This window comes from Adelges cooleyi, unplaced genomic scaffold (genome assembly GCF_023614345.1).
Source record: "Adelges cooleyi isolate 19-005CV unplaced genomic scaffold, UGA_ACOO_1.1 ACOO_flye_CR_arks_rails_tigmint_CR_PRNA_574, whole genome shotgun sequence".
Lineage (NCBI taxonomy): Eukaryota > Metazoa > Arthropoda > Insecta > Hemiptera > Adelgidae > Adelges > Adelges cooleyi.
The window spans coordinates 1132975-1147529 of record NW_026096268.1 but is presented as its reverse complement, the minus strand read 5'-3'; the positions used below and the strand labels follow the sequence as shown (position 1 = coordinate 1147529).

At 28.0% G+C, this 14555-nt stretch overlaps 3 protein-coding genes across 5 annotated transcripts; all 3 read right to left on the bottom strand.

The window, feature by feature from the left end:
• Window positions 1–141: 141 nt before the first annotated feature.
• Window positions 142–4699, bottom strand: LOC126842745 (phenylalanine--tRNA ligase beta subunit). The gene is made up of 11 exons (XM_050579870.1): window positions 4398–4699; window positions 4263–4318; window positions 4038–4192; window positions 3906–3972; window positions 2467–2733; window positions 2220–2399; window positions 1534–1709; window positions 1158–1446; window positions 724–934; window positions 429–587; window positions 142–368 (listed from the first exon to the last, which is right to left on the bottom strand). Exons 1-11 carry the CDS (start codon window positions 4453–4455, stop codon window positions 217–219), a joined length of 1770 nt encoding a protein of 589 aa, XP_050435827.1. The 5' UTR covers window positions 4456–4699; the 3' UTR covers window positions 142–216.
• A 977-nt stretch (window positions 4700–5676) lies between these two features.
• Window positions 5677–8792, bottom strand: LOC126842829 (pre-mRNA-splicing regulator female-lethal(2)D). Of its 3 annotated transcripts, none has more exons than XM_050580006.1 (5): window positions 8308–8792; window positions 7872–8008; window positions 6968–7149; window positions 6470–6624; window positions 5677–6401 (listed from the first exon to the last, which is right to left on the bottom strand). In XM_050580006.1, the coding sequence occupies exons 1-5, from the start codon at window positions 8450–8452 to the stop codon at window positions 5830–5832; spliced, it is 1191 nt and encodes a 396-aa protein (XP_050435963.1). In that variant the 5' UTR covers window positions 8453–8792; the 3' UTR covers window positions 5677–5829. The 3 variants fall into 3 exon arrangements, with proteins under 3 accessions (XP_050435963.1, XP_050435965.1, XP_050435966.1); XM_050580008.1 differs by having other exon boundaries at window positions 5678–6401; window positions 8112–8425; XM_050580009.1 differs by having other exon boundaries at window positions 5679–6401; window positions 8152–8425.
• A 3161-nt stretch (window positions 8793–11953) lies between these two features.
• On the bottom strand, window positions 11954–14421 carry LOC126842830 (trafficking protein particle complex subunit 5). Its single transcript, XM_050580010.1, has 4 exons — window positions 14107–14421; window positions 13928–14054; window positions 13410–13592; window positions 11954–13068 (listed from the first exon to the last, which is right to left on the bottom strand). The coding sequence occupies exons 1-4, from the start codon at window positions 14271–14273 to the stop codon at window positions 12970–12972; spliced, it is 576 nt and encodes a 191-aa protein (XP_050435967.1). The 5' UTR covers window positions 14274–14421; the 3' UTR covers window positions 11954–12969.
• Between the last annotated feature and the right edge of the window lie 134 nt (window positions 14422–14555).

Genomic DNA, 14555 nt, shown 5'->3' with positions numbered 1-14555 from the left:
AGACAAAACACTTTTTTTAACCTATAACTATAATACAATGGTGAAGATCAAAACTTATAATACAGTTGTGGAAATAATAATGTTATTTGCATATTATTCATTAGTTGATAATGTAACATTTGATGACTACTTTACACAACCTTAAATTATAAACCATATATTTGCAAAATACATAAATCGCAAGTTATATTTTCCATAACAAGAAGTATTTTGTCTTTATAAGAAAGGTTCAATATTGATTTCGAATGCCGAACAAGGCATATTTAATTCGTATCCGGTTATCACTTCTGGATGTACAACTCCCATTACACCAATACTGACTCCACGATAGTATATTTGAGCACAACGTCCAGGAAAATAACTTTCATCTATAATCACAATTGTATTAATAATTTTACAAAACTAAAACAATTTACAATCTTTTTTACCATTGGCAGATTTTATTTGGTATGTGTTGCCGTCTTTTGGGGAAAACTGTAAGTTCAGAATTTGCATTAACCTGTCCATGAGACCATGCACTATTTCAAAACCTGGAGTTTTTCCATAGTACAAAGCACACACCCGTCTTTCGTTGCGAGCTCCAACTTCTAAAACACAAAAAGGGTTGGGTTTTAAAATTAATTTATAGAAAATTGCTTAAGTTGAAATTCAAATGTAATTTTTACACTAAAACGGAGCAGTTCATCTGGAAAAGTATTAAAACTAGTGACAATAAAAACTTACCACTTTTTAAATCCCGAAGTACTACGTCAGATACTTCAAACAATTTCATAGGCAATGGCATCTTTTTGTTAGCTGCAGTAGTTTTTAGGAGACCTGATAAAAGATTTGTGCGTGCTACTTGAAACTCTAATGTTTTGGGATTACTTATACGGACGGTACGTTCTACATCAAATGGTTTACGCAACTTAGTTGATACATCATCCTTAGAACACTAGAAAAAAAATATTCAAGCAGAATTTTATAGCATACAATCAGAGTTGGCAAACAAACCCTTTCTGAATTTTTTTGTTTTAGCAAATAGTTGTACCCATAAATTTAGGTTTTATTGGGTTTACACATACCCAAAAAATCTCAGATAAGTGGAACATTTATAAAAATAAAGGCGGGTTATTGCCAACTCTCAAAATAACAGTATTTTTAACTTAATTACCTACCAAAGAGAAAGTTAAGACTTCATTAAAACCACATTGAGCTATTTCACTTCTAATTTTATCTGATAATGAATTGATTGGTAATTGTGAGCCAACTGTGGTCGTTTTAGGAAGTGTTTTGGTAATATTGTTGTAGCCATAAGCAATGGCTACATCCTCGTATATATCACAAGCATGAATTATGTCATGTCGAGTTGGTGGAACTTCGACAGAAACTTCATCGGATTGTTTATGTGTAGACGATTTCAGACACATAGACGTTAAAGCTGAAGCAAGGTTATCAATATTTTCACTGCAAAATCATTTTTTAAACAAGATAACTATAAATAATTAGTTTAAATTAAACTACCAATAAAATTTAGTCATAATATTATCATACTTGATTCCCAAATAAGAGTTTATCTTTTTACGACTCACAGTTTCTTTACGATACTTAAGTTCTGGATACAATTTTACTGATTTATCAGGATACACTACTTCACATCGTTCAGCTGTATATTTTTTCGAAGAATACTTGCTAAACATGCATAATATGGTATCTAAAACAATATTAGCCTAAAAATGTTTTTTTTTTAGTAAGTCATTAAAAAAAATTCAAGAGCTATCGGCTTTTGTTAACTATGAGATACCAAAAAAAGAGTTGGTTATTTATATATAAAAAATATATTATAATAATTTATTTAACTAGTTACTGCATGTCTTTTGTGCATAACATATCAGGAAGTCAAAATGAGTTTTAAACCAGGTAACGCCAAAAAATTAAAAACATTACCATAACCTAAAACCGATACTCAAAACAAAAAACAGTTTCTCTACCTGAAACCCAAAAAATTAGAACCCGTTTGGACCCTCTATAATAAATTGCTGTTCCAGCAATCGAGATTTTCCTTACTATAGTATGATGCTTAATAATGTCAGACAGATAGCCTTTAAAAAGAAAAAAATCAATTTTATATTGTCAGCAACAAGTTGGAAATGTCTTGGTAGTAATGTATATGCGGTAAGATTTACTTAGACACTCATTTTTTGTTTATCTCATAATCAACTGTAAAGTGTTTACACTACCTTCTTTAAATCAGTCGCAGTACACTCAATAAAAATATTTTTTGTCTCTAAAGTAATTCTTGAATGATGACCGTTAATAATAGGAGGAAGAGACAGTACCACTCCATCACTGTCAGTAATGATTGGGTAAACACTACTGTCTTTTATAATATTTAAATATTGTTTCAGTTGTGCGTGTGTCTACAAGAAAAAATAACAATAAAAGGATGAGAATTTCAAAAATTATACTTTAACTGGTTATATTTACTGAATATATATCCATTAGTTTAGTGGCGCTATGAACTTCCGTTTGATTCAGCGCTTGAAACTTAATATCATCAGGAGGTTGTGCATCATAAGTAAATGGGCCTTTTATTGTATCTAAATCATGTGTACCAATAGCTACTAATGACCGTTTTCTGCATATATTTTGATGCAATTTATCTTGTAAATCAATGAAGCTAGCATAACGAGCTTGGTTGAAAGTAACATCTCTCAGCACAGCTGCAACGACGTAAGGCCTAATTTGTTTAGTCTAAAAACATAACAGGTAATGATGTTGTAAATGAAATATATACATATGTATATATATATATATATAATTATTATTAGTACCATTTAATATTTACATTATTATTAATATACATATATATATAATTTAATATTTATATAGTTACTATTACATATAGTATGATCAATTTAACGTAATTTTCTTTAGATATTCTCTTTTTAAGACACTTTAGTATGTGTTATTTTACAATATTAGCCAATATTCAAATTTGTATCTTTATTTTTTCTAGAGCACCATCAACTTTAAAAACTTACATGGTAATGTAAATATTTAATTCATTTTTTAAATTAGAATAATTTGCTGAACATTTTGGTTGATAGCTAGATTTGGATAATTATTTTGAAAGTTACTTCAGTTTAAAATTAGGATGGGAGGTGGAGTGCAGTATAGTAATGTGTGCAGATAAAAATAATACTACACTCCAACCTTTCTCCCTTCCTTAATTTTAATTTTAAAAGTAATTATCTAAATATTGTTATTGGCCAGTCAAAATTTGCAGAAAATTAATCATAATTTCAGAAGTTAATTAAATATATACATTACCATTAAAGTTTCAAAAGTCCTGTAAAATAATGAATAAGATAAATTTGTAGTAATTTTATAACATTGTAAAAATTTTTTCTGAGAAAATAACTATTCAATTAATCACTCTATATGCAGTGTCCCACAAAGATTTGACAAATGAAATAACTTGTTCTAGTGAATAGTTTTTTTTTTTAATAAATGTTTACTCATTTGCGCTATAAACATCACGGTTTGTATTACTCTTAACTGTTTTACTTTTTTAAACTATTTTTATGGTTAATTTTTTTTTTTAATTTAAGATAATTTGCTGAAAATTTAACTGGTCGACAATCGAAAAGTTATTATCCAAAACTGGTTATTGACCAACCAAAATTCTCAATAAATTATTCTTAATAGTTAATAAAATGCATATCTTGAATTTAAAAAAAAAAAATTAAATAAAAAAAAGTACTGCCATAAAAAACATGGTGTTTATAGCGCAAATGAGTATAAATTAATTTTAAAAACAAATCTTAAAATAATATTCACTAAAACAACAAAAGTTATTTCATTTGTTAAATCTCTTATATATATTAATGCGTGTATTGGCAAAAATTATAAATTTAACTTACATTAGGTTTTACAAATACTTTTAAAGGAGCTTTGGTTGTCAAAATATTAAAACGAGGTGGTTCAATCCTAAAACATTCTATAAATTAATAAATATTAAACTCGTAAAGTTAATAGTAATACTGAAAACTTGCTTTTTTTGGAAAACAAGTAATGCGTCCACTAGACCTTCCAAACATAATAAATCATATCGGTTAGCTGGTATGTCGATTCGGTAAATTATATCATCCGAAACACCTTCAGATTTGCTTTCGCTCTGTTCTTTAATAACCATTTGTTTTTCGGAAGTCTGAAATTTTAATTAACTAGTTTGTTGTACAACTTCATTTGTAACAAAATTTTCACTATAAATCACTCACTACTTCATCGAGTTCCAGTCCATACGATATACATAAATTATCAAATTCTTCATCAGCTACAAATGGAAAAGAAAATCAATTATTTATAAACTGGATTTGTGGCTTCAAGTAAAGAATTAACACCCAAATACATACTGTACGTTTTTCCAAGTGCTTCAAAGAGCAAATCTCTTTTGATATTAATGGTCGGCATTTTTATAAGCTGACGAAGTCGCTGGACAGCACTCAACTATCAATTCTCAGCTTAATTAGAAACTTAACAACCGTTTGAAGGTTTGCTAGGTACTTACGTATTGAATTATTGAAATTTGCGAATTGCGATGCCGACCAGCGATATGGCCAGTGCCTTAGGTAAAGCAGCATATACCACGATTCACGTGGCTGATTACCGGTTGATAATGATGATTTAATGATAATTTTTTTCCATGACAAGACAAACGATAAGAAATTTTTTATGAACACGAAATGGCGGTTACAGAATAGACCACGATTAAAATATACAAGGTTATTGCACATGTACTCCTTCTTCATCAAATATTCGATGATAAAAATAAAAATGTTAGCGTAACGGGCAGCCAATCAAAATCAAGTATAAAATAATAGTAAAATATATAGTAGTAGTAGTTAAGTGTATATTATATAGTAAAATTGATATCCCGTTGGCCGTTACGCTGTCATTTTATTTCTGAAGATAACAATATTTGAGATGATGTGTGCGATAACCTATATATTTTAACCATCGAATAGATCTGTTTAATCTATAAATTATAGATTAAACAGAATAGAATTATAGACTATAATTATTCTATTCGACGATTTGTATTTTTAAAAATAGCAAGCAGATAAGTTGCTGACATAACTGAAGGGGTGAGTGGATAAAAACATTAACTCACAATTTCAAAAATGTTCAAGAGGCAACATTTTAGTCAATAAATATTCAAATGCTTGGAACTTTTTTAATTTTTAAGCTCAACACACATTAAACTGTTATAATATTCTGCTGATTTGTAATGTATCCCAACACTTTCATTCATTCAAGAAAAACCATTTTACAAAAAGTGTCACTTATCACTCACCCCTTCAACTATATTTTGATTTTTGTCATTAACTTTGTCATAGGAATAGCAGGAAAACATTAAGTTTTAAAAATAAAGAATTCTGCAAAAAAAAATGAAACTTGATTCTCAAATTAAACAATTTACCTGACTGATAGTAAAGTAAATTAATTTTACATAATGACATTAATTTGCAGTAATTATCTTTATTCATACAATTTTATCGTATGCAGTGATTAATTATTCTTTTTTTTTCAGGTTAATCAAATGAGCTGAAGGTAGTCGTTTGTTCAATACTAATACTATTAATAAACTAAAAATAGAACTATTAATAGACTAATATATAATAGTACTGAACTATTTATTATTTTTAAACCTTTTGTAATAATTTATTATAGGATTTATTTAAATCTAAATATATAAAATGAACGTCCAAAAAATAATTCAAAAATTATTTTCTATCAACATTAAAAAAAAAATAATAACATTTACATAATATTATAACAATAAAATTATGAACCGTTCGGTAGTCCATTCACTGTTGCTGTAGGTGCTGTTTTTACTTCTGTGCTATTTGTATTATCACTTTTTGGACGTTTTTGGACTGTTTTATCTCTGATTGATGGCCTCTTTTCAGCTTTCAGTAGTACTACTTTTTCATCAGTGATTCCATCTGCTTTTTGTTTACTCTTGTGTGCTTTTTCACTCGAGTCTAATCTTTTTGAGACCTTGGATGATCTATGTTTCTTTACTTTGGGCGTATTACCACTATCACTATTACTATTGTCATTTTGATGTTTTGTGCTTTTAGGTTTTTCGTACTTATTTTGTGACTTTTGTTCAACACTACCGTCGATGACTTCAAATGTAGGCAATGATTCAGTTTTTGACTTTGGTTCTATATTAATGGCATTATTGTTTTTAACACCATTAATTGCAGTCTTTGGGTTAGCTTCTTTTTCTTCTGAACTGTTACAATTTTGTTTAGAACCTTTAATTTTTTGTAATTCATTCTGTAGAAAATATATTGTACTTTGCATTCCTTCAACATCTTCATCCAAATCTTGCAGAAACTCATCCAATTCTATAAAAACAAAATATTGAATTCATAGTCATAAGATAAATTTATTTTATTTTTAAATTGTTTGTTACCTGATTGTGATTTTTTTACTTCTTCGCTAAAGTTTTTTTGAAGAGCTAATTCACCTTCGAGTTTAGCAATTCTCCCATTGTTAACCATTTTGCCGAGTTCTTCATTTTCTTGGTATAATAATCGACATTTGGCCATCAGTCTTTTCCCAGTATTGCTTAAGAAAAATAATAACATCAATTAAATCTGTATCTTGGGTTTTAATGGGCATATTTCAGAACTAATAACTTGGAAAATTATCGTTCCAAGTATTTTTTTTTTTATAAGAGTTAGTAACTTAGCTATCAGGGGAACAGCTGCCCTAAAGTGCAAACAAATGTTTTGCTTTCAAGTAATTTAGACTGTAATTACTTTACTAAAAAGAGTGCAAGAATTTATTAACAAATTGATATTTTTTTAAGAAAGTTAGGTTGGGTGACAAATTTTTAAGATTGGCAAACGATTTAGATCCAAGGTACAGAATACTTTTTATAACTATTTAGAAAAATACTTTAACTCACCTGTCTGGTGTAAATTTCCAGGCATTTAATTCACTTTGAGTTTCTTCTAACCTAGTCTTAGTGTCACTTAAATCTTGTCGTAACTTTTGAACCAGTAGATTAACAGCTGGATCTTGTAGTGGACATTTTAGTGAAGATAGGGACTTGCTTTGAATAGAATTTTGTAAAGCTGACAACTGAGCCTAAAGAATAAAATGTTTGTGTTATAAAAAATTTAAAAACTATATAAGTACATAAAAATACATATTTAAATAAGTTAAATAATTAAATAAATATCAACAATTTAAAATCGATTTTAAACCTTAAACAATTTATAATACTTGTTGTATTCAATATGCTGGGAATAATTTGAATAATATGTATTATTATAATAACAATGGTCAGGCGTCTTAGCCGAAAGGGTTACCGCGGCAATGTTTCTAGGCACTAGCCGTGGTGCGAATCTCGGTCGCTGGCCGTTTCTCTAACTGGGGGGCAACCGTCTGGAGAGAGAAATGGCCACCCGACTGATGCGGAAGGCAACAGGAAACCACCGCACCATAACCACTTCCCCAGGATTGCAACTCTTGTCTTTAGTAGAGCAAGAGTTGTCCAACCGACTTAACAGTAGACTTGTTAGTAGTACACTAAATAATTAAATGGTAACAGTAGATAATTTATTTAAAGTAAAAATAACTGAATTAAATATTAAGTTAGTATGTCAATGAATTAATTAAAAAACAAAATATACTTGTATTTATTTATGATTTATTATTGTTGTTATTTACTTGTTACCTGCACAATTTTCCAGTTTTAATTTTAATTGAATCATAATATTATAGATAATGTTGTTTGGAAGGCTAATTTTGTTTAAATTTTCAAACTACTGGTACCAACAAAATTATTAAAGTAAGACAATACTTACAGCATAATCATTGATTTCTTGCTCTTTAATAGCTAATTTCCTTAAAAGGACTTTCTCGCGCAACATTAGCTCTCGAAAAGCTTGATCGGTACGCTCTTTTTTGTCACACCTATTGTTACACCTACTACATATAGTAGCTGAAAAAAGTTAATATTTGGACAATTAAAACTCATTACCTATTGTTTTTACTACATAATTAAATTATTAACTTTAAAGACAAACCATTATGTTTTTACTTACAAATTTGAAATCCCATAAAAACACAAATGCATTGACCTACCTTTGTATTTTTAGACTCACAAAGTCTGAAGAAAGACACTTAGATTACAGTCATTGTGTATGACAACGAATGCTTTTTTTTATAACACTTTTTCAGTAAAAGTACAAGAGAAATAGTGTGAGATTTGAGAATGCAGTTCACAGTCAAAAATAGTACCTTCATTTGCTTTTGCTTCTAAAACGCGAACGCGCGACATAGCGTTTTTATACAAATCGACAATTCGCTGTCGCGGTAGTCGAACCATGTTGTCGTCATCAATGACGTCCACCTGTCCAAAACTTGTTCGACTTTCTTCGACCATGTTTTTGCACAAAATCGCACAATAAGATTTATATATATATATATATTATACAAATTATGAAAACACTAATATAAAATTAAATGGGCACTAGGTAAACAGTTAATCAAAACTTCTTAAATGCATTTATACTCCACTGAACATCTACATCTATGCAATATGCACGGTCTTCGATTTTTCATTTATTTAAGATAAATTTAATATGTTTTGCTAGAAAATGAGTATTAAATTATACTTAAATTTTATATTTGAAATTGGAAAAATGATCAAAACCAGCCAATAGCAGTCAGAAAAAGATTCAGTGAAATAATTTTGTTTTGAAAACAAAAGTAAAAACAAGACAAAAATCAAGATAACCAATGACCATTTAAAATTTATGTTCAAAAGTTGGTACACTACTATCATATTATCCAGTTATCAGTTGATATTTAATGATTGGGCATCGAATATAATAATAAGTTAAAGAATACACTGGGTGCGGACTCCCTATCACGGCAACGTAAAAAAAACGAGTCGCCGCGCGACTTACGGTTGCCGTATGATGGTGGGGCGTAACGCATTACGTACAATACGTTTTTGCCGTACGGTAGTGGGGATGGCGGCTCGTTTTTTTTTCTCGAGTGGGCGCTCCAGTGTATTCTTTATCTCGATGTGGTTGGGTCGTTAGGATCTTATCAAAAAAATAAATAAAAAGTGATCCTGTATAAGTTGTCCACAATATTTTTCTTCTAAAGAATATTTGTTCCACATTTAGAACGAATGTTTAGTCATTAATGGTACAAATAATTATTAGAAGTAAATCAATGAGGCTTTCTATTTACGGGATAAATGAAAGATCATTTTTTTTATGACTTGTTACGCATAATAAAATATTTTAAATCGCTGATATTGGTTAGCAAAAATAAAAATAATTCTATTAGTTGATAAAAATTTGGTTGAGTTCACTTTAAAATAATATGTTTACCTTACAGCCCTAATATATTTAAAACTATAAGTAGACTTGGGAAAATTGTTCATCTTTCATTATTTTCAACATTGTAGAAAAACGCCTATAGATTACGTGATAACGTTTAATAATAAAGTATATATTAATGTATAAATGCGTTATTTTTTTACAATTTTAATTTTAAATAAAATATTGTTGTACTTATAGACTTCATAGTGCATTTATTATAAATCGAAAATTAAAAATGTGGAATTTTAAAATTTAGGTGTCCAATTATCGTTTTGACTAAATAAAACTTTTTCCTAATGCCGTATTACCCAACTATGTTCTTCCACTACTCCCTTTATCTACAATAAACATATTGCTTAAAATTGATATGACGGGCTGATTTCCAAGTTTCCAACACCCAACTCTTCACTCCTGTCAACCCATCGTTGTCATTAAATAGAATTTTCTTATAGTTTTTGTTGCCATAGTCGAACACGTTTAATAAAAGTAAAGTAAGTATATAAAACACATTACTGTTCGCTTAATACAAATTTATCCGTTGTCCTATTCTGGCATCCTTGATGTACAGCACAGTCCTTTTCTTCTTATTTGTATTTTGCATATCGGCTTAATTGAATTTTGAAATAAATTAAAAACACGGTGTGTATTTTCAGAATGTCAGAACACGAAGGAGATCCTGCTGAAATCGCAAAATTGACCGGATTGAGCAAACACTTTAACACTATTACGACTAGAGGACGTGTCAACGTAAGATTTACTTAAATTTTTAAGTAATTTTTATTAAAAACTCAATGTCAGTTCAAGGTCAATTAAACTTACATTCTTAATTTTAAATTTAGATATATTACCAAATAGGAATGCTTATAGTTATAGTATGTATCTATGATTACCGGGCTAAAAAGACTAATTGTAAGTGAAATAGCATATAGGAAATCAATCAGTTTAAGCATGTTTTTTCAACCCTTGCCGAGTTCACAGGAAAACTGGAAACTTCCCCTCTTTGTTTAGTATTAGTTTTAGGACTTGACTTCTAAAAAGCAAACTGGAGGTTATTAAAAAAAAAAAAGAAATCTTATTTAAGAAGTGTAACGTTAGTATCAGTTTAAATTGTATAATATCAATTTTTATGAAAATGTGATATTGTAATTCATTTATTTATTTTTAATATAACGGATAATTTCCAATACAGTAATTTTAACAACAATGGTAAATACAAGGTTTAAGCTGAACGTAATAGTGATAATAATTAAATTTAACCAATATAATGTGTTAAAAGGGAAAGAAATGTTTTACAAATAGTAATAGCATTAAGTACTATATATATTAATGGTAATAGTAATAACATTAACAAATAATTTGCAACATAATGAGACAAAAGGAGAAAGATAAAAAAAAATATACTTAAATAGATTATCAACTCGAATATTGCCAGAAGACGTTGTGTAACATACTAACATATTAACAACTAAAATCAAAAAATATAATGAAATTAAAACAAGGAGAGTAACAATAAAATACCTATAGTCTGTTTTAAATGAGATTGCACTTGCGCTGAGACTAAAACTAATTACTCTTTATGCACCTGCGCAAATAAAAGTAAACAGGAATAATGCCTTTTGGTTTCTGCTCAAGTACAATCTCATTTTATACAGACTATATATATTAATATAAATAATTTTTACCAGAATTTATTAAAATATTTAAGGGATTTTACTTATTTTTGAAAGACTTGAGGAGTATAAAATAATTTATTGTTATGAAAGAGTAATTTGAAAAAAGGTATTATCGACATAATTTCTACTTACATTTAAATTCTAAATTTAAATAAAAGATTACTAAAATATTTTCATAACTTGTGTGGGAGGTTCTAAATCTATTACAATTATAACATAAGGCTAAGGACTTGGACTACTAAAGTGACTTTGTTTTAAAGAAATTTTATACTAAGTCACTTTTTTTAACTTTCTTCATGTTAATCACTCTGTTAGATATACACATTAATAAATATGGGAATTCTTTAAACTTAATTTTTTATGTTTATTGATAATAAAACCTATGCTCAATTCTGTAAATAGCACATTTACGTCATTGAATTTTGATTATTGAATTAATTTTATCAAAATAAACGATTAAAGTACATTATTAAATAGTGTTGTATTTGTTTGTTAGATTAATATGCTTACGCATTTGGGTTATCTCGTTATAACACAATCTAATGAAATATATAAATATACAATCATTTGTTTTTAAATTAATAGGAGAATTTAAAACAGGTATAAAACAATGTTGTCAGTAAAAGTATCTCAAATGAGCATTTCTCATTGACAATCAGCTGTTAGCTAATCTTTAAACTTATTTGTTAATGATCACAAACTAAGACAAATTTACTGTACAGATATAATTAACGTGCAAATAAATATAATAAATACATACATCATTTATATAATGAACTATTATTAATAAGATGAAATAACAACTTTTTATTATTAATAATTTTTTGAAGTGTGATATGTTTAATAATAATACATTTTTGATTTCAGATTGTTGCCGCGACCTATGGAACCATTGCTGTTGGATATTTACTTTATAAATTTAGTGGTAGTAAAAAAGAAGATAAAACAAAATCATCTTAAATGTTTTATTAATTATAGAGATACTTCATAGTTAGGCTGTATGTTTTGATTATTATTTAAGATTTCATATTACAAAATGTATTATTTTTAAGAAATTGTAATAAAGTAACTGATATGCTTGTCATTTAATAATAATATTATACAAGTTAAGCTTTTAGTCCCCCACCATTTGAACATAGATATGTTTTTTTTAATTCAACAAATATGAACATTAAAAAATAAATATGAGAGGTTGCTATGTTTTACTATAGATGAAATTTGATGTCAAAAATACAAAAAAGTTCTAAAATATTTTTAATTTTTATTTGCATTTTAAATACTGAATGTTGGGTTAGGTTGTAATTTTGAGTGAACTTGAATTTGGTCTATTCTTAATAAGATCAATTTTATTGTTAAAATAACTTAATTATAGTACCAATGAGAGTTACAAAACATATATTTATACTGAGACAAAAGAGGGCATATAACCATATTAATGTACAGTCGTGCACAAATCGTTAATTTTTACCGTTTGTGGTCTATTAGCCACACCAGTATGACTTAAACCAATACCAAAACATATAGTGACCTACAATTGTTTTTTACTTGGGTCTTAGTAAGTCTTGGAGTATCAAATAAAATGCTTAAGCAATTCAAGAGAAAAAAAATACTGGCGTAACATGTTCTTAAATCACGCAATCTCCTAAAAATCTATGGTTGAACCAAGTGAGTGTAGTAGTAAGAGTATATACTGTATTTACCCACGTCCCGCTGTTCTATGTACTTAAATTGCCTTCTTATGCAATTGGTTGTGCCATCAATCAGCTCCTAAATAATCTTAATTTTGAACTTGATGATATTTAATTTATTACAAATAATTTATTTACAGTAGTAGTTGACAATATACATATTTGTTTTTTTTTGTAACAATTAGATTAATATAAAATATGGTATCAACGTTCATCCATTTGTTTGTCCCTAGTTATGACATGATCTTCAAACTTGACCATATATGTAGTACCTTTATGCCAATGTGCAGTTACTTTAGCATTCTATAAAAAAAAAAAAAAACATTTAACTAAACACTATTAAAATATGATTAAAAAGGTAACAATAAAACAATTATTTAATAATCATAATTATACAATCCAAATTTGAGTATGTTAGTGAACTAGCACATATCAAGGGTTAATCAAAACCCAGAATAACATTGATATTATAAATCACAAATGTTACATAAACGTGTTGTGGTGCAGTTGGACGTTGTAAAGTGTTGACAATGCTAAAGATTATACATTGAGTTGTCACTCTGCACTCAAGTCATTAAAATTAAAACATTGATTTTTAACAGTAATAATAGTAGCTTTATTATATATAACTACTGAATACTTACAAACCCTGAAGAATTCAATATCCCTTCAATTATACCGCCTATAAATATAGCACAATTTAAATTGCCTTTGTCTTTTGGAACTGAAATGAATTTGTTTACAATTGGATCTTTTTCAATTATATAATAAGTAGAATCATCATCATTTGAGTGTTCCAATTTATCAGCTTCACGACCAAAAAAACTCTATACAGAAATAAAAAAGTTACTGTCTACTTAAAGCCTAACGACTAAAATTATAAAACATGGAACATGCTTTAGCCTGCCTGCTCCTGAGTAGTGATTATTTCTGATCTATAATCTCCTTGCAATTTATGACAATAGTATAGTCTTAATTATATGTTCTGCCCAAAACATTTGCATGACGACGATGACTCGTTATATTATACGTTTAAAGTAGATACGCTACTTTCATGACACTATTTTGTGTTGTTTTCGAGCTAGGAGACCAAGGCTAAAGCATGTTCCATGCTAATTTAAAATATAAAATAATACAAGAAAATGTATGTTTTAATGTTTACTTTCCAAAACGTAGACTTAATAAGTAGTAACATGTTTAACAATTTAATTTCACGTTTGTTATTTTTCTCTCTTAAGAAGTGCAGATCGATTAATTTTGTTCCTACTTCTTGGCCCAAATCTGAAAGTCTAAAATAATTGTATTAATTGAAGTATAATTTTAATTATCATTATAATGTACCTAGTTTGTAGTTCAGTGACTGTGTGTGCTTTTCCTTGGCAATACTGAACCAATTCCGAAAACAATAGAGCAAAGCAGTTCATATTAATTTCACCTTTACCTTTGCTAATAGACTTATCGAGTATGCTCGTTTTTTGTCGTATATTGGATATTTGGATTGTGTTCATGTTTAATTTTACGTTTTACTATTTAAACTAGTATTGCCTAATGTAACTAAATAATAATATCTATGCAAATTATCGATTGACAAATATATTTCCTAATTACAAAAAAATGGTAAATTGGTAAAGAAGTATTAATGAAATATCGAATATGAATATTATGAAATATGAATAATGATAACATTAACCAATCAAAAGATAACATACCATAAACAGTAAGAATTTCACATTTCGGTAATTTTGCATAAAAATCCCGTTTTTTTAATTAATTTATCAACTAACATTAAC

Excerpts from the sequence above, each read along its gene's own strand:
- LOC126842745 (XM_050579870.1), bottom strand. The coding sequence starts at position 4,455 with ATGCCGACCATTAATATCAAAAGAGATTTGCTCTTTGAAGCACTTGGA. Across the intron at positions 588-723 it reads ACTTCGGGATTTAAAAAGTG|AAGTTGGAGCTCGCAACGAA; the intron begins GTAAGTTTTTAT and ends TTTGTGTTTTAG. Across the intron at positions 369-428 it reads CCAAATAAAATCTGCCAATG|ATGAAAGTTATTTTCCTGGA; the intron begins GTAAAAAAGATT and ends TTGTGATTATAG.
- LOC126842829 (XM_050580006.1), bottom strand. The coding sequence starts at position 8,452 with ATGGTCGAAGAAAGTCGAACAAGTTTTGGACAGGTGGACGTCATTGAT. Across the intron at positions 7,150-7,871 it reads AAGAAATCAATGATTATGCT|GCTCAGTTGTCAGCTTTACA; the intron begins GTAAGTATTGTC and ends TTTATTCTTTAG. Across the intron at positions 6,625-6,967 it reads TGGAAATTTACACCAGACAG|CAATACTGGGAAAAGACTGA; the intron begins GTGAGTTAAAGT and ends ATTTTTCTTAAG.
- LOC126842830 (XM_050580010.1), bottom strand. The coding sequence starts at position 14,273 with ATGAACACAATCCAAATATCCAATATACGACAAAAAACGAGCATACTC. Across the intron at positions 13,593-13,927 it reads TTAAGTCTACGTTTTGGAAA|AGTTTTTTTGGTCGTGAAGC; the intron begins GTAAACATTAAA and ends ATTTCTGTATAG. Across the intron at positions 13,069-13,409 it reads TATTGAATTCTTCAGGGTTT|AATGCTAAAGTAACTGCACA; the intron begins GTAAGTATTCAG and ends TTTTTTTTATAG.